This window comes from Mobula birostris, chromosome 11 (genome assembly GCF_030028105.1).
Source record: "Mobula birostris isolate sMobBir1 chromosome 11, sMobBir1.hap1, whole genome shotgun sequence".
Lineage (NCBI taxonomy): Eukaryota > Metazoa > Chordata > Chondrichthyes > Myliobatiformes > Myliobatidae > Mobula > Mobula birostris.
In genome coordinates this window covers 48950678-48977112 of record NC_092380.1, presented here as the reverse complement: position 1 = coordinate 48977112, position 26435 = coordinate 48950678, and the positions used below count along the sequence as shown (strand labels likewise).

Sequence of the window (26435 nt, the reverse complement as noted above, 5' to 3'; positions counted from 1 at the left end):
CAAGATTTCCCCTTACAAAAACCTTACCAACTTCAGGCTATTTTATCATGTGCCTCCAAGTACCCCGAATCCTCATGCTTAATAATAGATTCCAACTCCTTACTAACCATTGACGAGACCCTGATTGGCCTACAGTATCATGTCTTTTGTTTCCCTCTCTTTAATAAGAGTGGAGTGACATTTGCACTGTCCCAGTCCTGCAGAACCATTCTAGAATCTAGTTATTCTTGGAAGATCACTACAAATGCCTCCACAATCTCTTCAGTTACCTCTTTCAGAACCCTGGGGTGTAGTCCATCTGGTCCAGGTGATTTACCTGCCTTCAGACATTTCAGCTTCCCAAGCACATTCTCCTTAGTGATAACAACTACACGCACTTCTGCCTCAAATTTCTGTCATATTAATGGTGTCTTCCACAGTGAATAATACAAAAAACTTAAGTTCAACCACCAATTCTTTTTCCTCCGTTACTATCTCACTAGCATAGTTTACCAGTGGTCCAATAACCACTCTTGCCTCTCTTTTATTCTTTATATCTGAAAAAACTTTTGGTGTCACTTTTCACATTATTGGCTAGCTTACCTTCATATTTCATCTTTTCACTCCTTATTGCTCTTTCTTAGTTGCTTTCTGTTGCTTTAGAAAAGCTTCCCAAGCCTCTAGCAACCCACTAACTTCTGCTATGTTGTATGCCCTCTCTTTTACGTTTATGCTGTCTTTGACTTCCCTTGTCAGCCATGGTTGCCACATTCTCCCTTTGGAATACTTCTTTTTCTTTGCAATGAATCTATTCTACACCTTCTGAACTGCTCCCTGAAACTCCAGCTGTCGCTATTCTGCCATCATCCCTGCTAATGTCCGCCTCCAATCAACTTTGGCCAGTTCTTATCTCCTGCCTCTGTAATTCCCTTTGCTCCACTGAAATAATGATACATCCAATTTTAACTTCACCCTCTCAAACTGCAGGGTGAATTCTATCATATTATGATCATGACCTTCTAGGTGTTCCTTTATCTTAAGCTACCTAATCAACTCTGGCTCATTACACAACACCCAATCCAGAATTGCCTTTTTTCCTAGTGGATTCAACCAGAAGCTGCTCTAAAAAGCCATCTCAAAGGCATTCTAGAAATTCCCTCTCTTGGAATCCAGCATCAACCTAATTTCCCAATCTACCTACATATTGAAATTCCCCATGACTATCGTAACATTGCCCTTATTACATGCCTTACGTATTTTTTTTTATCTCCCATTGTAATTTATATCCCACATCTTGTCTATGGTTCAGAGGGCTGTATATAACTCCTATCAGGTCTTTTTACACTAGCAGTTTCTTAACTCTACCCACAAAGATTCTACATCTTCTGATCCTATGTCACTTCTTTCTAAGGATTTGATTTCATTTTTTACCAACAGAGCCATTCCACCCCCTCTGCCTACCCGCCTGTCCTTTCAATACAAGATGTATCCTTGGATGTTAAGCTCCCAACCAGGATCTTCTTTCAGCCATAAGTCAGTGATGCCCACAATGTCATACCTGCAGTTTCTAACTGCACTACAAGATCATCCACCTTATTCCATATACTGCGTGCATTCAAATATAGCACCTTTTTCAGTCCTGCATACATCATCCTTTTTGATTTTGTTTCCATTTTACTGGAGGTTAAATTGTTATTTCTTTCTAAACTTTGTCTTTTTATTCTGGAGACTTTGTAACTTCTCCTGCACTCTCCTTCCCTTTATTTTATCCTCACTTTTCCAAACTGTTGAACCAACACCCCCCTCTCCATTTAGTCCAAAGACACTCTTCAATCCATCCTACTGAAGACAATTTTGCCCGATGATTTGCCTGTCCTTCCTCACAATCTCATTACACCCTGCATCTGCTTGTATACCAACTGCACCATCCTCAGCCCCATCACTCCAGTTCGCATCCCCTGCCAAATGAGTTTAAACCCTCCCAACAGCTCTAGCAAACCTGTCTCTGAGGATATTCTCCACCACCACCTCCCCCCCCACCACCTTTGGTTTCAGGTGTAACCTGTCCTTTTTGTTCAGCTTATATCTTCCCCAGAAGAGATCCCAAAGCTCCAGAAATCTGTAACCCTGCTCCCTCCACCAATTCTCCAGCCATGCGTCCATCTGCCAAATCATCCTGTTCTTACCCTCACTAGCACGTGGCACATGCAGCAATCCTGAGATTACCACCATTGAGATCCTGCTTTTCAATTTCCTACCCAGCTCCCTATATTCTCTCTTCAAGACCTCATCCCTTTTCCCATCTATATTGTTGACACCAATATGTACCACTACTTTTAGCTGTTCACTCTCCCCCTTCAGAATGCTATGGACTCAATCCGAGATGTCCCTGACCCTGGCACCTGGGAGGCAACATACTATTCAGGTATCTATTTCACATCTGCAGAATCTTCTTTGTGCCCCCTAACTATTAACTCCCCTATCACAACTATAGTCCTCGTGTCACCCCTCCCTTCTGAGCCACAGACCCAGATTCAGTGCCAAAGCCCAGGCTGCTGTTTTTCCCTGGTAGGTCATTTCCTCACTCCTCTCTCAGCGGTATCCAAAGTGTTATGCTTATTATTGAGGAGAATAGCCACAGAGGTACTCTGCACTCTCTATCCGGATTGTTTTCCTCTCCTTACAGTCTCCTAGCTACCAACCCCCAGTAACTTAGGGGTGACTACCTCCCTGTAGATCCCATCTGTATCCTCCTCATTCTCCTGTATGAGCTGAAGGTCATCCAAGTTCCTGGTTTGGTGCAATGAGAAGCAATCCACCCAGCAACCACTCAGATAAAGTATTCCCTAGACATGACTTAGTAACATAATTTAAATATTTAGTATAGTGCAGAAAATATATTTTAAGATGTTCTGCACCCACCTGCCATAAATGAATGTGCTTTTTAACAAATTGCTACAATTAGTAATTTTTCTGAGGCTTTGTTGTGTCTTACTGCAATTTTTTGAAGATAAGGTAAAGCCTTTTCAATTATCATATTATCTTTGTTATTCCTTAACCTCCATACCTCTTGATGTTTAATATTCTATCCCTTCTCTTTGGAACTTCTCTCACATTCTATAGCAATCTCTGGCCACTGAGGTCGCCAGTTGTCACGCTACTTATATGTCTGGATAAATACTTAATAATGGTTGCTGGGAGTGACACCTTTGGACGAATTCACTGAAGGTTATAGGAGTGTTTAGGGTCTGGGCACTGTTAAGTGTTGAGGCATGACTGAAGGTCTGGCAAGTTTGAAAGTCACAGCAAGGCATGCGTTACACGTTCTGCAGCTCCTCTTTAGTTCTTTGACTTTAATGTTGCTTGTGACACTTTTAACAAAGAAACTATATGTCTTTAACTTATTGAGCTGGCACGTTGTTGTATTTTCCAGGGCTCTATCAAAAATCCAGCCATCACTTTAAACCTCTACATTACTTTTTCCCAGGGGTGCTTAGAGTTACTGAGCAGGAGTGAGAAACCACATGCAGCATTCTGTCTATCAAACACCCCTGATTAATGTGCATCTTTTGTTCATTGCACAGATAGCCTTAAGAGAGTAGCACAAATATTTTCAAAAATTACTCAATTCTCTAGGCAAACCTATTAATCCTCCTGTTTATACCTTCTTCAGGTTCCCTGTAAACTCCTGAATGCACAGCAAAAGGTCACAGGCAATATACTCTCTTGCTTACCTGCTGTGTCGTGTGCAGGATATTTCTCTCCTTTGCTGTGCTTTCCAGACACTTGTTCTCCGGATTTATGTAGGACCCTCTCAGCTTCTTAAAACGGGAGCAGAGGGAGGCCATTGCACAGGTAGCAATAACACCACCAGTTACCCCGAGAGTGGCCCCGAGAACTATCAGTAGAAGCATTATCATCAACGTGGGCCAGGGACAGCTGTGCTGAACATTGATCTTTCAAAACAACGTCCTTTGGCTTCTACAAACCCTTCAAAGGCAGAACTTATACTGGAAGTCCTCAAACAGATAGTTAACACATTATGGAAGAGCCCTAGGGGATAGCCAGTCTGGAGTTTTTAGTAGCAGTGGAATAGAAATGGAGGCAGCAGCACTTAATGTAGATCTAAGACTGATTTCAGTTGGAACAGAGAGAGCTTTGATGTCAGCAGGGAGGTGGAGCCTGTGCAGTAATATAAAAAAGGTAACTGGGGAGACTGGTTAGGGTTAGGCAGAGAACAATGAACTTACTGACAAAAAAAGCGCTACTAAATGGCAAGTAATTTTCACATTTTCAATAAATTGTAAGATTATGTTTGTTGATCTATTAATTTAGGAGGGAAGAGAAAACTAGCAGAAAAGAACAAACTACAAAAGTACAGCTGATGACTATTGTTTATTAACTCCTTCCTGGGCAGCTGCATCTTCTTTTTTATTCCAATGCTGAATAATTTGGTAAACTCCTACGCCCCGGTAGTGAAAGTGAAGGAAGGTTCGCAAGGTTAGATTATGAGAACACTCAGTACTCGTTTATTGTCATTTAGAAATGCATACATGCATTACGAAATGATACAATGTTCCTCCAGAGTGATATCACAGAAAACAGGACAAACCAAAGACTAACACTGACAGAACCATGTAATTATAACATATAGTTAACAGCAGTGCAAAGCAATACCATAATTTGATAAAGAACAGACCATGGGCACGGTAAAAAAAAGTCTCAAGTCCCGATCGACTCCTGAGTTCCCGATAGCAGGCGGCAAAAGGGAGAAACTCCCTGCCATAAACCTCCAGGCACCGACAACTGCTGATGCATTGGAAGCACCCGACCACAGCCGACACTGAGTCCGTCCATCCAAAAACTTCGAGCCTCCGACCAGCCCCTCTGATACAGCCTCCCGAGCGCTATCCTCTGCTGAGTGCCTTCGACCTCGCCCCGGCCGCCAAAACATGCAAAGTTGAGGATTTGGGGCCTTCTGCTCCGGAGATTCTGGACCACACAGTAGCAGCGGCAGCGAAGCGGGCATTTCAGAAGTTTCTCCAGATGTTCCTCCATACTGTCATGTCTGTCTCCATCAAATCAGAATTGTGCACGGCATCCTACTTGACAGATTACAGATATCACTGTAAAAGTTAGTTATTTCCTAACTTTTCCAGTATGTTGGATGGGAATGGGAAGGAAAATGACTATTAAATAACATGTTTGGTTTAGTCCCAGCAACACAAGCAGCAGAGTAAGCAAAGCCTGAGCTAGAAATTCAAAGGTACAGCACCTGCTTGATGGACTTTTATCAAAAAACTAACTAGTAAATGCAACCCAGTCATTTATGCACCAGCAGCACACTTCTGAATTCTTGTGTGGATTCTGCAAACAAACTGGGGGGTGGGGTGGATCTAAACAGAATGCTCATTTACACATCTTGACCACAGTTGTGCCAAATGATTTGCTGCATATGAGTCCCGTGGTGCAAATATACTCCCAAACCTGAACTAGACCTCTCCCCCATTGACCCACGTTCAGACCATTCCGTCAGCTCCCCCAGTCTCCCTCATCCAATCCATCCACTGATCCTTCTCCTCACTCCTCCCTACCAACCTCTCCTACATTGATCATCTATTGAATGGTCCCCTAGTATGATAAGAGGGAATCTTGACCTTGCCCTGGATCAACCATGTAAATACCAAGGACAAGAAAGTGTATTAGTATCTCTACTTCCTTAGGAGACCATAAGATATAGGAGCAGAAGTAGGCTATGTGGCCCATCAAGTCTGCTCTGCCATTCAATCATGGGCTGATCCAATTCTTCCAGTCATCCCCACTCCCCTGCCTTCACCCCATACCCTTTGATGCCCTGGCTAATCAAGAACCTATCTATCTCTGCCTTGAATATACCCAATGACTTGGCCTCCACAGCCGCTCGTGGCAATAAATTCCACAGATTTACCACCCTCTGACTAAAGTAATTTCTCCGCATCTCAGTTCTAAATGGATGTCCTTCAATTCTGAAGTCATGCCCTCTTGTCCTAGAAAGAGGAGGTTGAAAACATTTGATTTGTTCCTTTGACCTTCATCTGTTTTTATCAGTGAACTATATGTAACGTGCTATAAGGTTTCACTGCTAATGTAATGGCCTCTCTGTAATGTTTCACTGCTAATGTAATGGTTTCTCTGTAGCAGCAGTGTTTGGGTTATGACTAGAGATAACGGGGGCTTTGGAATGTGTGCCATCCAATGAGAGGCGTGTTGTTCCTTCTTGTGGGTCTGAGAGCAGGGATTTCGCTGTCTTTTGTCGGCGAGAGGTGAAGAGGGAAGACGTGAGTGGAGGGAGTTGGTAGACTGCCGGACGGAGTGGACTTGGAGTGAGGGTCTGAGGGTCAGCAACACTCGAAGGAGGTCAATGAGGAACGAATGGACGGAACCGTGAGCTCCAACGTGCACATTAGACGGTTTCATTAAAATTGGCTCTTTTTCTTTTTATTTTCTTTACTAACCCTATAGTCAGATTAATATTTCTAAAGTTCAATCGTATAATTGCATATGGTGTACTGTCTGATATTTTGCAGTTCGGATTTGTAACCTGGCAACACAGCACGCAGCATCCACACAAACGAGGTTTCTGTTTGTCTGGGCCAGAGACTGTCTTCCCCTAGACAAATGCATGCTGGCTAAACCTGAAGGTTACATATAGAAAATATCCTTCCAGATGCATCACAGCTTGTTATGGCAGCTGCTCGCTTGAGACCGAAAGAAACCGCAGAGGGTTATAGACACAGCTCAGCACATGATAGAAACAAGCCTTTCCTCCATGGACTGACTCTATTTACACTTCTTGTCGCCTCAGTAAAGCAACCAAAATAATCACACAACCCACCCACCCTGGACATTCTCTCTTCACCCCACCCTCATTGGGCAGATGATCCAAAAGCCTGAAAGCACATGCCACCAGGGTTAAACACAGCTTCTATCTCACTGTTTAAAGACTACTGAACGGTCCCCTAGTACGATAAGATGTAGACTCTTGACCTCACAATCTACCTTATTGCCTGCCTGCACTGCACTTTCTCTGTAACAGTAATGCTTCATTCTGTATTCTGTTATTGTTTTTCCCCTGTACTACCTCAACGTACCAATGTGATAAAATTATCTGTATGGAAGGCATGCAAAATAAAGTTTCTCACTGTACTTTAGTACCTGTGATAACAATAAACCAATTTATCATAATTTACCTCATTCTCCCACCTCTAAAGATCCAGTTTTTATTTAGTTGCTCATAACAGGATAACCCACTCATCTCAGGAATTAGCTTTGTTTATTTCTTCTGAACTGCCTCTGACACTAGTAATAAGGAGATCAAAACTGTACACAGTATTCTAGGTGTGGTTTTTAAGCTATTTTTAAGCTAACTTGCAATGAAAGCCAATATTCTGTTTGCCTTCCATGAGCTATTTGATTACTTGCTGCATAAGCCTGCTAACTTTCTGTAATTCATGCACAAGCACACCTAGATCACTCATTTTTATTCAGACTGCATTTACATAGTAATCCACCCTTTTTGTTCCTTCTACCAAAGTGCATTACACTTCCCCACACTAAACATGTCCTGTCAAGTTTTCAACCTCCCTATATCAACTGCCAAGTCTAAAACATGGCCTTCAAATTAATTTAGTATTACTGGCCAAATCTGGATACCTTAAACTTTGTCTTGTACTCAAGTCATTAATATAGATAGTAAATAGTTGAGGTCAAAGAACTAATCCTTGGGACACTGCACTAGTTACATACTTCCAGTTTGAAAAAAAAAAACACCTTTTATACTAGACTTTAATTTAGAGGGAAATGGGCCAAACATAAGCAAATGGGACTAGCTCAGATGGATATCTTGGTTAGTATAGACAAGCTCAGCTGTTACCTTACACTAAGAAGTTTGTGGGTAGGCTTAGTAAAGTAGAAAGACGTAAATCCCAATTATCTACTTAGAACTACAAAAAGTTCCTTTCTTAGGACAGAATAGCAAGTATTAAAACACTTATGTAGGTGTTGCAACACACCCTGCCTGTCTGTGGCACCTTCACGTTCTGGCTGTCAGTGAAGCCCTGAGAAACTACTACCAAGCCCCTGACCACTCTACTTTTATGCCCTTTCTACTGATATGAAATGCTGCAACAAGTGGACTAATACATTAGCACCAGCTCAAACCACCGAACCAGAAACAACCATTACCTGTCACCACTCTTCACGGGTCCCACCCCTGTATTTACCTGACTTTCATGTTCCCAATGCTGTACCCTCACAGTATATTGCATTTTCATGGCCACCGTACTGTATTCCCACAGCAGTAATCAAAGCTTCAGCAGCCGGTTCTGTTATGTTCAAGGCCAAGGTGGCAATGAAGGCATTTGAGAAACATGAAGATTAATGCTTCACAACACATGCCACCCTTCGAATGTCACAACATATCCAATTACATCAATCTTTAATACAATCCCTACCATGCCCCACCATATTACAAACAAATTGCAAAGCTACTAAGCATAAAAGCAAAATAGAACACCACAGTACACAATGGTAGCCCTCCTTCCTGGTGCTCAAAAGGGCAAGCAACTCCCTCCCAGGATGTAATAGGGTCTTATCTACTGACCGTTGGATATGGTCAGCCAAGTCGGTTATATTTTCTGCCTCATCGGGAATGCATGCACAACATTCCTGGCCTATTATGGCAGAGGTGCCCCCTTCCTTTGCTAGGATAGAATCCAATGCTATTCTGTTCTGTAGGGTCACTCTTGATGACTACCACCTCGGCCGAAAGCCATGTCAGTGCCTGCTTGGTTTGTTCCAAAGCCAGCTCGGTCTCGTTGGCTAATGCCTCCATGGCTGAGGCCATCAGGATGACCCCCCTTGACAAACAGGCAGTACCGTACGAGGGTTGGGGGGGGAGCTATCATAAAGAACAGATCAACCTCCGTGATGTATCTTTTCAACTTGTGGGTGAGGTGATCGGCTCGATCAACAACTTGATACACATACTTCACAACATACCTCAGGTAGCAGCAGTCAGACCACAGGGAGCCATGGGTAGGCCCAGAGGCCACACACCCAGCACTTGCCTTTCAACATGGGAAACAAACCTGCCCCAAAAACAGTATATTCCCACTGCAGTAGTACCACATTTTTCTGTACCATTACGGAGCACAGGGGTACACAAGCTAGTCCCCATTGGAACCTGCCCATCATTACAGCAATGACAATTTTTCCCAGATCATGGCATTGTATTTAACATTGGTACTTTGATCTTAGTCTGCTCATACGCAGGTACATACCATCCCTTAAGCTGACCCCCGTTTAGTCTCATTAGCAGTAACGGTCATAGCTGACAAGTTTCCATTCCCAGGACCCAGTATCATTCAGAGGGACGGGGATCAGTGCACCCATGCCTGATGAGTTGGAATCCGGGAGCACACACAACACTATGATCTGTTCAGGTGATAAGCATGTTTGTACTACATTTGTGATGAGGAGCAGCAGCGATGTCATGGCCATTTCTGTAATGTTGGGATGCACACTATCACTCCCTATTAGTTAATCCATGGGTGTTCAGACACACCATTCCTGTTCTCCCAAAAGTGCCACCCAAACGTATTGCCCAGTCCCCATGCCACAATATCCCCCTCTCCATCAGCCCGGTTGGTTGTTGTACCTATACCTTCACAAGCTTCTCCTCCAATTTCCCCTCTTCTACTTTTGGGGGAAGGGTGAGACACTGCAAAAAGTCGGGAGATCAGGGACCCTCTCTGACCTGGAGGTCTGGAATTCAAGTTGTCCACTGCCCGTTGTAGGACAGCCAACCACTTCTGCAGGGTGCATGTCGGTGTTAACAATTTAATCTGCTGCCTCAGAGCCTATTCATCCGCCCCATCATTCCTGCAGCCTGTGAACACCTACAGTGTCCCAGACTCTGCAGCCCATTCTTGGACCTTGGTTTCCGCAAATGTGAGCTGTTATCCAACTGTGTTTCCCAGGGTTTTCCATACATGACATGTTGCACTCCCTTAATTGTATGCTCCTGATTAGTATGGCTGCAGAGTGTGGGCACCAGTAACCTGGAGTTAAGCCTGATTTATACTTCTGCGTTAACTGGACGCTGTAACCTACGCAAGTGGTCTACGCACATTGTGAGTATTTATACTTGTGCGTTGGTGTGTCTGCATCGCTCTGCAATTCGCGCACATCATGCATGCGCACTCACCTGCCCGCACAAGGCTTCATGGTCATGGTAGTCTTTCTCGGGGTAAACAAGACACGAGTGTCTTTTTTCGTCAAAGTGAAACGTGTGCTCCATAATTTCGGAGGTCTGTAAAGCTTTATAGAAAGCGTTGCAGCCAGAGTTCCTTCCCTGCCCTTCAGTCGCCCAACGGGAAGCTATTGCAGCATAGGATGACATGCGATGCTACCGAGCAGACCAATCACAGATCTTACAGTCTGTGTTGCTGCGACGTGCGGTTACATTTTGGGAGAGGTGCGCGTCGCAGCAACGCAGGCTCTTGCGTAGGGTTCTGCGTCGGCTTTGTGGCGATGCAATACTTACGGCGATGCATTGATGCTGAAGTATAAATCAGGCTTAAGTATCTACCGTAGTCAACACATATCACTTCTTATTATGCATAGGTAAAGACCCGATGTAGTTCACTTGCCATATCTGGCCTGCCCCCTGCACCCCCCACCAGTACCTCTCTGGATTCGTTGCTGCTGTTTTGGCTTCATCACATGTCAACAGTGCCCCTTGGGCCTCTGATTGTTACATTATTCCTTCCACCCCTCAATGCCCACCCTTCTGATGTGCCTACATTGCCAAATAACCCCAAACTTCCTCCTCTGGGATCTTCATGGCTGTCACTATCTGAGCAGCTCTGTCAACAGCAGTGTTGAGTGCCACCTCCTCCATGTCCTGAGAAGTGTGGCCATCTACATGTTAGACAGAGATCGGCTACCCTGTGCGTCGCCCCATATGTTTTCCCAATAGTGTGGCCCCTGAAGGGGTTGTCCATGTATCATGGGCCATTGAGGCATCCAGATGGCCATCCCAATCTGCACAGCCTAGGAGTCTGTGTATATCCGTACCAGTCCTGTGACCTTGCATACAAGCAGGGGCCATAGTCACCAGTTCTGCCATCTGCATGGATCCTCCTTCCCCCTTGGCTATTACCACCTTCCCCATTGCAGTGGCCTTCCACCACTGTTTGCCACTCTGCCAATGGCTGGAGGCAGCGGTAAACCACACACCTCTGGGATTAGGTCACCATTTAGTTTGCTCCATTGTATAGCAGCGGGATCGAAGGCCGCTACCTCATCAGAGGTGCTACGATCACTGGCAGATAGGGTCATAACCTGCTCAACCCACCGGGGCCTTTCTCCCCCTGATCTGCTATGTACCATTTTCATTTGACTATAAAAGAGTGCTGAGCTTGACCTTCTTTGTGCATCACTTCATCGGATTTCACCCACTGCACAATAGGTAGGTGGGGTCTCAAGACCCTGTCTCCAAGCCCGTCTGATATTTGGTGGCTAAAAAGGCCCAGTTACAGGCTAAGAGCTGTCTCTCAAAAGGGGTGTATCTGATTGCAGCCTTGGGAAGGGTCTTAGTACAAAACCTAAAAGGGACCCAACACCCTTTCGTTAGCTGCTACAGAATCCATTCAACTACTCGAGAAGTTGCAGAGACTGGAGTTCAAAAGGTATCCCATGTTGTCTTGGGGCCTTGGAGAGAGCCTGTTTGGCAGTCTCAAAGGCGGCTTGCTATTGGGATCCCACTGAAATAGGTATATTTCTAAGATAACTGATGTAATGGTCTAGGTATCATCATTAGGTGAGGAATATGTTGTCACCAATACCCTAGTAGCCAGCAAAATGTGGCTCTCCTCTTTCGAGGTGGGGACCACAGCTCCCAATATTTTTTGTTTGCCCTTTTCTGGTATTTCCCGATGTCCAGAGTGCCACTATACTCCCAGAAATAACACAGTCTGGCTGGGGCCCTGGATCTTGTCAGGAATAACGGACCATCCTCTCTCCCTCAGGGAGGTGACCACCTTGTCCAGTGCCTCCCTCACTGTCTCCTCTGAGGGCCTGTGCAATAGTGTATCACCTATGTAGTGGGATACTGAGATGGTTAGCTCGAGCAAGATCCCTGGATGCCATGGCACAAGGTCAGGCTGCGCATTTATCCCTGGGAAAGATGACAAAAGGTATACCACCTGCCTTCCCATGTAAAGGCAAAATTGTCTTGGAACTCGAGCCTCAGGGAAATGGAAAAGAAGGCGTTTGCCAAATCCAGTACGGTATGCCATTGCTTCCCCTCCTTACCCCGTATGTCCTCTACAATGGTCACTACATCAAGCCGCTGTGAGGTTCTTATTCAATTGCTTAAAGCCTATCATCATTTGCCATGTTCCATCCCACTTCTGCACTGGTTACATCGGGCCGTTATAGGGGATGTTACCGGCTGATTAGCCTCCTCTTTCAACAGTGCTTCTACTGATTCCCCTTGGTGCCACTGCTTGATGTTCACCACCTTGGTCGGAGGTGGGATGACGAGGGGCTCCCACTTGGCCAGTCTCACCATTATCGTTGCTCAAGCCAATCCAAAAGTAAAATGGCCCCTACTGCTGACCTTTTGGTACATTCATACCCTAATTGCAATCAAAATGAAAAGTACCAAATACCGGTTTTAAGGTGTTATACTTAAATGCACTCAGTATAGGGAATAAGGTGGATGATCTTGTTGTACAGCTACAGATTGGCAGGTATGATATTGTGGCCATCACTGAGACGTGGCTAAAGGATGCATGTCTCTGGTAGTTGAATGTCCAAGTATACACGGTGTATCGGAAGGATAGGAAGGTAGGCAGAGGTAGTGGTGTGGCTTTATTGGTAAGAAATGATATCAAATCATTAGAAAGAGGTGACATAGGATCGGAAGGTGCAGAATCTTTATGGGTTGAGCTAAGAAACCACAGGGGTAAAAGGACCCTGATGGCAGTTATATACAGGACTCCAAACAGCTGCAGTGATGTGGACTACAAATTACAACAGGAAATAGAAAAGGCTTGTCAGAAGGGCAGTATTATGATAATTGTGGGGGATTTTAACATGCGAGTGGATTGGGAAAATCAGGTCAGCAGTGGATCTCAAGAGAGAGTATTTGTAGAATGTCTGCAAGATGGCTTTTTAGAACAGCTTGTTGTTGAACCCACTAGGGGATTGGCTGTACTGGATTGGGTATTGTGTAATGAACCAGAGATGATTAGAGAGATTGAGGTGAAGGAACCCTTAGGAGGCAGTGATCATAACATGATTGAGTTCACTGTGAAATTTGAAAAAAAGAAGCCGAAATCCAATGTGTCAGTGTTTCAGTGGAGTAAAGGAAATTACAGTGGCATGAGAGAGGAACTGGCCAAAGTTGACTGGAAAGGGACACTGGCAGGAAAGACGGCAGAGCAGCTGTGGCTGGAGTTTATGCGAGAAGTGAGGAAGGTGCAAGACAGGTATATTCCAAAAAGAAGAAATTTTCGAATGGAAAAAGGATGCAACCGTGGCTGACAAGAGCAGTCAAAGCCAAAGTTAAAGCAGAGGAGAGGGCATACAAGGAAGCAAAAATTAGTGGGAAGACAGAGGATTGGGAAGTTTTTAAAAGCTTACAAAAGGAAACTAAGAAGGTCATTAAGAGGGAAAAGATGAACTATGAAAGGAAGCTGGCAAATAATATCGAAGAGGATACTAAAAGCTTTTTCAAGTATATAAGGAGTGAAAGACAGGTGATAGTAGATATAGGACCAATAGAAAATGATGCTGGAGAAATTGTAATGGGAAATAAGGAGATGGCAGAGGAACTGAATGAGTATTTGCATCAGTCTTCACTGAGGAAGACATCAGCAGTATACCGGACACTCAGAGGGTGCCAGATGGAATGCACCCTCGTGTTCTGAAGGAAGCAGCTGTGGAGATTGCGGAGGCATTAGCGATGATCCTTCAAAAGTTGATAGATTCTAGCATGGTTCCAGAGGACTGGAAGATTGCAAATATCGCTCTGCTATTTAAGAAGGGGGCAAGGAAGCAAAAAGGAAATTATAGACCTGTTAGCTTGACATCGGTGGTTGGGAAGTTGTTGGAGTCAATTGTCAAAGATGAGGTTACGGAGTACCTGGAGGCATATGACAAGATAGGCAGAACTCAGCATGGCTTCCTTAAAGGAAAATCCTGCCTGACAAGCCTATTACAATTTTTGTAGGAAAATACAAGTAGGCTAGACAAGGGAGATGCAGTGGATGTTGTATATTTGGATTTTCAGAAGGCCTTTGACAAAGTGCCACACAAGATAAGACAAGATAAGAGCCCATTGAATTACGGGAAAGTTACATACGTGGATAGAGCGTTGGCTGATTGGCAGGAAACAGAGAGTGGGAATAAAGGGATCCTATTCTGGTTGGCTACCGGTCACCACTGGTGTTCCACAGGAGTCCGGGTTGGGGCCGCTTCTTTTTACATTGTACATCAACGATTTGGATTATGGAATAGATGGCTTTGTGGCTAAGTTTGCTGACGATACGAAGATAGGTGGAGGGGTCGGTATTGCTGAGGAAACAGAGAGTCTGCAGAGAGACTTGGATAGATTGGAAGAATGGGCAGAGAAGTGGCAAATGAAATACAATGTTGGAAGGTGTATGGTTATGCACTTTGGCTGAAGAAATAAACGGGCAGACTATTATTTAAATGGGGAGAGAATTCAAAGTTCTGAGATGCAACGGGACTTGGGAGTCCTTGTGCAGGATACCCTTAAAGTTAACCTCCAGGTTGAGTCAGTAGTGAAGAAGGCGAATGCAATGTTGGCATTCATTTCTAGAGGAATAGAGTATAGCAGCAGGGATGTGATGTTGAGGCTCTATAAGGCGCTGATGAGACCTCACTTGGAGTACTGTGGGCAGTTTTGGTCTCCTTATTTCAGAAAGGATGTGCTGACGTTGGAGAGGGTACAGAGAAGATTCACTAGAATGATTCCGGGAATGAGAGGGTTAACATATGAGGAACGTTTGTCCGCTCTTGGACTGTATTCCTTGGAGTTTAGAAGAATGAGGGGAGACCTCATAGAAACATTTCGAATGTTGAAAGGCATGGACAGAGTGGATGTGGCAAAGTTGTTTCCCATGATGGGGGAGTCTAGTGCGAGAGGGCATAATTTAAGGATTGAAAGGCGCCCATTCAGAACAGATATGAGAAGAAATTTTTTTAGCCAGAAGGTGGTTAATCTATGGAATTTGTTGCCATGGGTGGCAGTGGAGGCCAAGTCACTGGGTGTATTTAAGGCAGAGATTGCTAAGTATCTGAGTAGCCAGGACATCAAAGGTTATGGTGAGAAGGCAGGGGAGTGGGACTAAATGGGAGAATGGATCAGCTCATGATAAAATGGCGGAGCAGACTCGATGGGCCGAATGGCCAACTTTTGCTCCTTTGTCTTATGGTCTTATGGTCTAAATGCATTCATGGATGCCACGACCAGCACTGACATTGGTTCTGATTGTCTGAGTTCATAGCTGCCCTTACTGTAATTGCCTGGGCCTGGATGTTACTCTCCCAATCCTTCTATCATTACCTGGTGACCTCTTCACCTGTTGGAGTCACCTGGGAAACTAGTGCCATCCACCTTTGCACACTCCCCTTTCCCCAATGTACTGCAATGGGTACGTTAGGCCTCAGGTTCCCCATTTGCAAAAGGGTTGCTGGGCAGTGCTGAGAGCCTACGGGAGCAGGGTAGGTGGGCACCACCAGCTGATGCAGGTCTCAGAGAACTTTCTGCAATGCCTCAAGGGAGGGATACAAAGAGGGATCCTTTTCCCCATTGGTTGAGGAATCAACAAGGACCCTGTTCTGCTTCTCTATGTTCCTTACCCAGCTACGAGCCCCACCTACATGTTCCAACCTCACCAACAGCCCAATAACCAATTTTACTGTCCTTTCTTTCACTGGCTCTAAAAGGGGCAGTATTATTTCTTTCAGACAGGGGACTGTCATTTTTAACAGGTACCCTACCATGATCAAGGTGAACTCTCAATCTGCCAGCAGGTCAGCCCCACCCTTATAAATCCCAGTGACCAGGGTCCACTGACAGAGAGCTTAGGTCTCCTTCTCCACTTCTCGAGATTTTAAATCCCAATCTAACAGGGAGGAGTGTTTAACTTTCACTGTCACCGTTATTCTCTCCCACAAAGACCCTTCCTCCCTGACTGTTCCCTGTAGAGCATTGTTCATCCCATGGTTTGATGACAAACCTCCCAGTGCGCCCAATTCCCGGTCAGATAGGATTGCTCTACCCCCCTCCCACATCCCATAGCCTTAACAACCACCCCAATAATGGTTCCCCTGATTTCTGACTCTGCCAATCTCCCAGCTCCAGCAATTTTTTGGAGTAGTCTTTAGTCACCACCAAGGTGGTCAACATTTGGGTCTCAAGTCCTACTCTTCCTCTAGCTGGATGACACATTGTTCCGGGATGTGAAATTGGTGAGACCACATTTCTGTGGACGTAGTAACCCTAGTTGGTTGTGCTTTCAAGGGCTAGGGCACAGGGAGGATGGCAACTTTCCACTATTTTTTCGGCGGTTGAACGGGGCATGACTGCGCGAGCACGTGTAAATCGGACTGTGAGGCAGCGGGAGTGTTTAAAAGTGAGAAGATTGTGAAGGTCAGTCATTTCTTTGGCGGTTGAACGGGGCCCGACTGTGCAAGCGCGTGTAAGTCGGACTGTGAGGCAGTGGGAGTGTTTAAAAGTGAGAAGATTAGTGGAGCAGGCAACAGAGTAGTGGGAGACAGAGTAGGAAAGCTTTGGCTCGAGAGGCTTCGGCGAGCAGAGGCTGACGACGAGCTTCACTCCAAGTGAGGTAAGGCCAGGTAAGTTCCTTTAATAAATCTAATTACCTTAAGAGTAGGTAATGGAGGCAGCAGTTAGGGCAGTTGAGTGCTCCATTTGCAGTATGTGGGAAGTCAGGGCGAGCACAATTGTCCCTGATGATTACACCTGTGAAAGGTGCATCCAGCTGCAGCTCCTGACAAACTGAGTTACGGAACTGGAGCTGGAGCTGGATGAACTTCAGATCATTCAGGAGGCAGAGGCAGAAATAAACAGGAGTTACAGGGAGATAGTCACCCCTAAGAGTCAGGAGATAGGTAGCTGGGTGATTGTCAGGAGAGGGAAGGGGAATAGACAGAATGAGCAGAGCACCCCTGTGGCCGTTCCCACCAATAATAAGTACATCGTTTTGGATACTGTTGATGGGGACAACCTACCAGGGGCAAGTTGCAGTGGTTGCGTCCCTGGCACCGAGACGGGACCCTCAGCTCAGAAGGGAAGGAGGGAAAAGAGGAGAGCAGTAGTGATAGGGGATTCGATAGTAAGGGGGACAGATAAGAGGTTCTGTGGAAGAGATCGAGAATCCCGGATGGTCTGTTGCCTCCCTGGTGCCAAGGTCCGCGATATCTCGGATCAAGTTCTCGGTATTCTCAAGAGGGAGGGTGAGCGGCCAGACGTTGTGGTCCATGTAGGGACCAATGACGTGGGTAGGAAGAGTGAGGAGGTCCTGAAAGGTGAGTTTAGGGAGTTAGGCACCAAGTTAAAGGACAGGACCTCCAGGATAGCAATCTCAGGATTGCTACTAGTGCCACATGCAGGCGGGTTTAGAAATAGTAAGATAGCGCAGATCAACATGTGGCTGAAGACATGGTGCAGGAGGGAGGTCTTCAGATTTATAGATAATTGGGCAGTTTTCCAGGGAAGGTGGGACCTGTTCCGGCGGGATGGTGTACATCTGAACTGGAGGGGGACAAATATTCTTGCAGGTAGGTTTGCTAGAGAGGCTCCAGTGGATTTAAACTAGATACAAGGGGACAGGGGAACCAGAGTGTAGGAACAGATGTAAGGAAGAAGGAAGAAAAAGAAAATAGTAAAGTTGTTTGCACCATTAGTGATAAACAGAGGGTAAGAGGTGGAAAATTTCTTAAATGCATTTATTTTAATGCAAGGAGCATTATAAGAAAGGCGGATGAGCTCAGAGCATGGATTGATACCTGGAAGTATGATGTGGTAGCTGTTAGTGAAACATGGTTGCAGGAGGGGTGTGATTGGCAACTAAATATTTCTGGATTTCATTGCTTCAGGTGTGATAAAATCGGAAGGACAAGAGGGGGAGGTGTTGCATTGCTTGTCAGAGAAAATATTGCAGCAGTGCTCTGGCAGGATAGATTAGAGGGCTCATCTAGGGAGGCTATTTGGGTGGAATTGAGGAATGGGAAGGGTGTAGTAACACTTATAGGGATGTATTATAGGCCACATAATGGGGAGCGAGAAGTGGAGGAGAAAATTTGTAAGGAGATAGCAGATATTTGTAGTAAGCACAAGGTTGTAATTGTGGGAGATTTTAATTTTCCACACATAGACTAGGAAGCCAATACTGTAAAAGGGCTGGATGGTTTGGAGTATGTAAAATGTGTGCAGGATAGTTTTTTGCAGCAATACATAGAGGTACCAACTAGAGAAGGGGAAGTGTTGGATCTCCTGTTAGGGAATGAGATAGGTCAGGTGACGGAGGTATGTGTTGGGGAGCACTTTGGGTCCAGTGATTACAATGCCATTAGTTTCAATATAATTATGGAGAAAGAGATTTTTGATTGGAGAAAGGCTAACTTTGAGGATATGCAAAAGGATTTAGAAGGAGTAGATTGGGACAAATTGTTTTATGGGAAGGATGTAATAGAGAAATGGAGGTTATTTAAAGGTGAGATTTTGAGGGTACAGAGTCTTTATGTTCCTGTTAGGTTGAAAGGAAAGGTTAAAAGTTTGAGAGAGCCATGGTTTTCAAGGGATATTGGAAACTTGGTTCGGAAAAAGAGAGATATCTACAATAAATTTAGGCAGCGTGGAGTAAATGAGGTGCTCGAGGAATATAAAGAATGTAAAAAGAATCTTATGAAAGACACTAGAAAAGCTAAAAGGAGATACGAGGTTGCTTTGGCAAGTGAGGTGAAAATAAATCCAAAGGGTTTCTATGGTTATATTAGTAGCAAAAGGATAGTGAGGGATAAAATTGGTCCCTTAGAGAATCAGAGTGGACAGCTATGTGTGGAACCAATAGAGATGGGGGAGATTTTGAACAATTTCTTTTCTTCAGTGTTCACTAAGGAGGAGGATATTGCATTGTGTAAGGTAAGGGAAACAGGTAGGGAAGTTATGGAAACTATGGTGATTAAAGAAGAGGAAGTACTGGCACTTTTAGGGAATATAAAAGTGGATAAGTCTCCGGGTCCTGACAAGATATTCCCTAGGACCTTGAGGGAAATTAGTGCAGAAATAGCAGGGGCTCTGACAGAAATATTTCAAATGTCATTAGAAACGGGGATGGTGCCAGAGGATTGGCGTATTGCTCATGTTGTTCCATTGTTTAAAAAGGGTTTTAAAAGTAAACCTAGCAATTATCGGCCTGTGAGTTTGACGTCAGTGGTGAGTAAGATGATGGAAAGTATTCTGAGAGATGGTATATATAATCATCTGGATAGACAGGGTCTGATTAGGAACTGTCAACATGGATTTGTGCGTGGAAAGTCATGTTTGACAAATCTTATTGAATTTTTTGAAGAGGTTACTCGGAAAGTTGATGAGGGTAAAGCGGTGGATGTTGTCTATATGGACTTCAGTAAGGCCTTTGACAAAGTTCCACATGGAAGGTTAGTTAGGAAGGTTCAATCGTTAGGTATTAATATTGAGGTAGTAAAATGGATTCAGCAGTGGCTGGATGGGAGACGCCAGAGAGTGGTAGCGGATGACTGTTTGTCAGATTGGAGGCCAGTGACTAGTGGTGTGCCTCAGGGATCTGTACTGGGTCCAATGTTGTTTGTCATATACATTAATGATCTGGATGATGGGGTGGTAAATTAGATTAGTAAATATGCAGGTGATACTAAGATAGGTGGAGTTGTGGATAATGAGCCATGTTTTCAAAGCTTGCAGAGAGATTTAGGCCAGTTAGAAGAGTGGGCTGAAAGATGGCAGATGGAGTTTAAACCTGATAAATGTGAGGTGATACATTTTGGTAGGACTAATCAAAATAGGACACACATGGTAAATGGTAGGGCATTGAAGAATGCAGTAGAACAGAGGGATCTAGGAATAATGGTGCATAGTTCCCTGAAGGTGGAATCTCATGTGGATAGGGTGGTGAAGAAAGCTTTTGGTATGCTGGCCTTTATAAATCAGAGCATTGAGTATAGGAGTTGGGATATAATGTTAAAATTGTACAAGGCATTGGTAAGGCCAAAGTTGGAGTATTATGTACATCTCTGGTCACCAAATTATAGGAAAAATGTCAACAAAGTACAGAGAGTACAGAGAAGATTTACTGGAATGTTACCTGGATTTCAGCACCTAAGTTACAGAGAAAGGTTGAATAAGTTGGGTCTTTATTTTTTGGAGCGTAGAAGGTTGAGAGGGGACTTAATAGAGGTATTTAAAATTATCAAGGGGATAGATAGAGTTGAAACGGATAGGCTTTTTCCATTGAGAGTAGGGGAGATTCAAACAAGACGACATGAGTTGAGAGTTAAGGGGCAAAAGTTTAGGGATAACATGAGGGGGAACTTGTTTACTCAGAGAGTCGTAACTGTGTGGAATGAGCTTCCAGCAGAAGTGGTAGAGGCAGGTTCGATATTGTCATTTAAAGTAAAATTGGATAGCTATATGGACAGGAAAGGAATGGAGGGCTATGGGCTGAGTGCAGGTTGGTGGGACCAGGTGAGAGTAAGCATTTGGCATGGACTAGAAGGGCTGAGATGGCCTGTTTCCATGCTGTAATTGTTATATGTTATATGGTTATATGGTTATTTCCTCCCAATCGTCACATTAAACCAAATATCCCCACCCAGTCACCTGATGTGTCAGGAGACACTGCAAGTTGGGGGGAGGGCCACTCGGAAAGGGAGACTGGTCAGACCACATTTCTGTGGACATAGTAACCCTAGTTGGTTGTGCTTTCAAGTACAGTACTGTGGTACATAGGGAGGAGGGCAGCTCTCCACCCTTTAATCCCGGTCCTCATCATTAAACCAAATACTCCCATCCCAGCTATCTGGGTCCTCTCTAGCTTTCCTTCATGTCTTGGAACCCTATCCCCTTTGGTACAGACACAAGATGATGTCCTGTCTTTATCCCTTGGGAGTCCAGCTTGTCTGCCCAATCCACTGGTAGACCATGGTCTGCTAGCAAATTGGCCTGGCTGCCAAACCCCACAGTTATCGGTCCACCCTGGTCTTCACATGGGTGTGGGCAGGGGGTGCGGGTGGAATCTTTCTTCTTACTCATACTTCTAAACATTTTTTACAAATATTTTTGCTTTCTTCTGCACCTGCCAGTAGTGTTTTGGGGCTTCACCAATGGGCTGGTTGTGAACAGTGCCATGGACAGGCAGAGTGGGAGGTGCGGTGCTGTGACAGGGCCCATGCACGCCTAGATAAGTGTTTTAGTGCTTGTCCTAATAAACAAAGATTTGTTGTTTTAGGTAGATGATTGAGGCTTGTGTCTTTCTGCCTTATTGAGCTGGGTCCGTGAATATTTTGGTGTGGTTAGCAAGGGATCTGGTGGAGGTTTTCAGATTTGGAATTTCAGATAAGGGGTGCTCAAGTTGTATCCTCCTGGAACTCACTGAGTTGCCATCTGCGACCATAACTTTCTGCAACTGCTTCCCTGCAAACTCTTGACTGTAGACCACTGAGTTCTGGAGACTGATCTATCTTTGGTCCTATTGCTTTTTCCAACGCCTTGCCCATGTGATAAGCTATTCCATGTTATTTAAAACTAGCTCATCTGTTTTGATATTTTCGGCATCTTCCACAGTTAACACTGATGCAAAATATTAGCTGAACTTATCTGCCATTTCCATGTTTCCTGCTATCAATTACCTAGCCTCACCGCTCCCCCCCCCCCCCCACCGCCAGGGATCTCACACTTACCCTTTCCACCTTCTTCCATTTTATCTCACCATAGAAGTTGTTGTTTGTCTTGATATTACAGTTTTCTCTCACAATCAATTTTCTTTTTAGTCCTGAAACAGCCCAGTCCTGTGGTCTACCACTAGCCCTTGCCAAACTATATACACTACTTTTCAATCTACCTGTGTCCTTGATCTCCTTTGTTAACTCTTTCTCATAGAATTCAATTGAGATAAATTTCTGCTGATCATTATAGAATAACTGCGTAAATATCTGTCACTGTTCATCCACTGTCCCTCAGCCTATTTGCCCATTCCAGACAACTCTACCTTAACAATGACTTGGATTGGTGTATTTGCTTCAAATTCTACCATACTGTCATTAGTTCCTAACCTACAAGGTCCCTTAGTAATCCTTCACATGACCAAATCTACAATGCCCTGTCCTGAGTAGATTCTGTAATGCACTGTTCTAAGAAACAATCAGTTATAGATTCCACAAATTCCTCACCTTGTTACCCTGACCAGTCTAATCAATAAACAGATTAGAACTGCGGTTTCTTTCTTACTTACCTTTGACAATCCCCCATTTATCAGTCTTCACTGAGGAAGACATCAGCAGTATACCGGACACTCAAGGGTGGCAGGGAAGAGAAGTGTGCGCAGTCACAATTACGACAGAGAAAGTACTCAGGAAGCTGAATAGGCTAAAGGTAGATAAATCTCCTGGACCAGATGGAATGCACCCTCATGTTCTGAAGGAAGTAGCTATGGAGATTGCGGAGGCATTAGCAATGATCTTTCAAAAGTCGATAGATTCTGGCATGGTTCCGGAAGACTGGAAGATTGCAAATGTCACTCGGCTATTTAAGAAAGGGGCAAGGAAGCAAAAAGGAAATTATAGACCTGTTAGCTTGACGTCGGTGGTTGGGAAGTTGTTGGAGTCGATTATCAAGGATGAGGTTACAGAGTACCTGGAGGCATATGACAAGATAGACAGAACTCAGCATGGATTCCTTAAAGGAAAGTTCTGCCTGACAAACCTATTACAATTTTTTGAGGAAATTACCAGTAGGCTAGACAAGGGAGATGCAGTGGATGTTGTATATTTGAATTTTCAGAAGGCCTTTGACGAGGTGCCACACATGAGGCTGCTTAACAAGATAAGAGCCCATGGAATTATGGGAAAGTTACATACGTGGATAGAGTGTTGGCTGATTGGCAGGAAACAGAGAGTGGGAATAAAGGGATCCTATTCTGGTTGGCTGCCGGTTACCAGTGGTGTTCCACAGAGGTCCGTGTTGGGGCCGCTTCTTTTTACATTGTACATCAACGATTTGGATTACAGAATAAATGGCTTTGTGGCTAAGTTTGCTGACAATACGAAGATAGGTGGAGGGGCCGGTTGTGCTGAGGAAACGGAGAGTCTGCAGAGAGACTTGGATAGATTGGAAGAATGGGCAGAGAAGTGGCAAATGAAGTACAATGTTGGAAAGTGCATGGTTATGCACTTTGGCAGAAAAAATAAACGGGCAGACTATTATTTAAATGGGGAAAGAATTCAAAGTTCTGAGATGCAATGGGACAATGAGTCCTCGTACAGGATACCCTTAAAGTTAACCTCCAGGTTGAGTCAGTAGTGAAGAAGGCGAATGCAATGTTGGCATTCATTTCTAGAGGAATAGAGTATAGCAGCAGGGATGTGATGTTGAGGCTCTATAAGGCGCTGCTGAGTCCTCACTTGGAGTACTGTGGGCAGTTTTGGTCTCCTTATTTAAGAAAGGATGTGCTGACGTTGGAGAGGGTACAGAGAAAATTCACTAGAATGATTCCGGAAATGAGAGGGTTAACATATGAGGAACGTTTGTCCGCTCTTGGACTGTATTCCTTGGAGTTTAGAAGAATGAGGGGAGACCTCATAGAAACATTTCGAATGTTAAAAGGCATGGACAGAGTGGATGTGGCAAAGTTGTTTCCCATGATGGGGGAGTCTAGTACGAGAGGGCATGACTTAAGGATTGAAGGGCGCCCATTCAGAACAGAAATGCGAAGAAATTTTTTTAGTCAGAGGGAGTTGAATCTATGGAATTTGTTGCCACGGGCAGCAGTGGAGGCCTAGACATTGGGTGTATTTAAGGCAGAGATTGATAGGTATCTGAGTAGCCAGGACATCAAAGGTTATGGTGAGAAGGTGGGGGAGTGGGACTAAATAGGAGAAAATGGATCAGCTCATGATAAAATGGCGGAGCAGACTCGATGGGCCGAACGGCCTACTTCTGCTCCTTTGTCGTATGGTCTTATGGTCTTATACTGTGTCCTATTCCTTAATGTTGTTATAGGCAGAGGTGGTAATAAGGACAAGTTCCCATTGCCTATTAAATATTCCCAATGCCTCAAATAGCCTCTGAAAACCAAGTCCAGCTCCTGACCTTCATGTGTGGCTTAGATACTAACTCCAGCAGAACTGTTTCTACTGACAGCAGAAGGAGCAAAGGCGGTTACTGGTGCCTTAAAACCAGTCACTTTGCATTTGTCTGTGGTGGTTGGCAGCTCATCTAGGAAAAGTAAAACTCTGATCTCAAACCTCCGCTGCCTTCCAGCTATGCCCACTCATGGAGAAGGCATTGGGAATAAACCCCGAGGGAAAATTCCAGAGCTGGAATCCCTAAGGCAATCCTACACTGAGTTCAATTCTGACCAGCAAATCCTGTGACAATGCTAGTCTAAGCTGTATTGGTCTCTGTCGTTCCTTGAGGTTCATCGGATGCAGCGGGGGGGAGCTTGCTACATGGGCAACAGCTTGCTCTCCATATCATACTGGCCAGGCTTGCATATATAGACAGCTAGGACACAATATCCATGGTCAGCTCTGACTGATGGAAGTCCTCACCTCACCTCACATTCCTCCAAGAGGGCCACAGCCATGCTGTAGGGTTTGGAGGCTTGTATGCCTCAACGACCTGGAGAGCTATGTTGGCTGGAGTCAGGGCTTCATGTTTTGGCTCCTGGTGAGGTCACCCGTGCCTGACTAAGAGTGGTCCACCAGTTCATTAGGTTCAGGGGTTCATTTTAGAGCTAACAACCCTGACTGGTAAAACAAAAAAGTTATGGAAACATCAGTGAAGAATCCTTCTACATATGAGGGCGATGGTATTCCTGAATCTCCCTCTGGAACTTGCATGACTGACAGTAGTGAAAAACGAGCTACTGTGACAATGAAGGAAGACCTGAACATTGCCAGAAATAGAGAATCTCCATTGCTGCCCTAAATGCCAACAGCATAATGGGCAGTAGAACTATGTCCTATTGGGAGATATCATCTCTCTCACCATAAACCACTCCTACCTGTCATCCCATTATTCCCATTATTTCTCCACGTTATTCTTCCGGTCAAGATGGCGCCGAGCTGTGGTCTCCATCGAGGTTGTGGCTCAGTTGTTTTAAAGGTTTATAGGGGTGTTTTTGGGGACAGAGAGGGGAGTTAAAAACAAGATTAGGGTAACAGACAGAGACGTGATGGAGTTAGAGATCAGGCTGGAGTCTGGGCCTCCATTCTGTGTTCAAAGGCCAGTGACGTGGAAGTGCAGCAAAAGACATCTGTGGACAGATTTGGCCCGGCAAATACTGTGGAAGAAGACCGCTAAGGGTGAGGGCTGTGGACTCAGAGGGGAGCAAGTCATCCCAGGTTGGCAAGTCTAAGAACGGAGGTCCATGTGGGCAGGAGGCAAAAGGTCAACAAGTCTGGAGTTCTAATCCTACAGCTCATAGTTCTGTCATCGGCAAGTCTTGGGGTCGGTGAGTTTGGAAGTTGAGGCCCGATGACCGAAGATCTAGGTCTGCGAGTCTAGGAGAATTCAGAGGCCTGGTGCCTGTGAGTCCACTGGAGGTTGGACACCCAGAGACAGCCTGTTCCAGAGTGTGTGTGACAGGGTTGATGGTGGGATGGAGGGAGGAAACGGGCTTATTTTGCTGTCGTTTTGTTGCTGTTGTTGTTTGTGTTGTACTGCTGAACATTATGAGTATGCTATGTTGCCACGAAATGTGTGGAGACCCCTGCGGGCTGCCCCCAGCACATCCTTAGGTTGTGTTGTTAACATAAACAAAGCATTTCACTGTATGTGTCAATGTTTATGTGACAAATAAATGAAACTGAAACCTGTCCTACGTCACTATCCTCTACATCTGCAATTGGCACTGGTGGATACCTTTTTCAATGCATAAAACTATCTCCCTTCCTCCATATTTTTCTGAAACTTGAATGTCCTGGAATATTCAGGGTGACCAGGACTGGACACCTCTATGGAAGCTATTCAGTTATAGAATCACAAAATTATGGAGTACTAAAGCATAGAAACAGCCCATCCAGGCTGTGCTGAACTGTTAATCAGCCAAGTCCAGTCGACCTGCAACTCCATATCCATTCCATTCATGTACATATCC

General features: G+C 44.7%; 1 protein-coding gene across 1 annotated transcript in view; it reads right to left on the bottom strand.

Annotated features, from left to right (window-relative positions):
• Positions 1-3893, bottom strand: part of syt13 (synaptotagmin XIII) — a 30817-nt gene extending 26924 nt beyond the window's left edge. The window contains exon 1 of the mRNA XM_072273110.1: positions 3714-3893. Coding sequence (XP_072129211.1) covers positions 3714-3893 — 180 coding nt within the window. The remainder of the gene's footprint in view (positions 1-3713) is intronic.
• Between the last annotated feature and the right edge of the window lie 22542 nt (positions 3894-26435).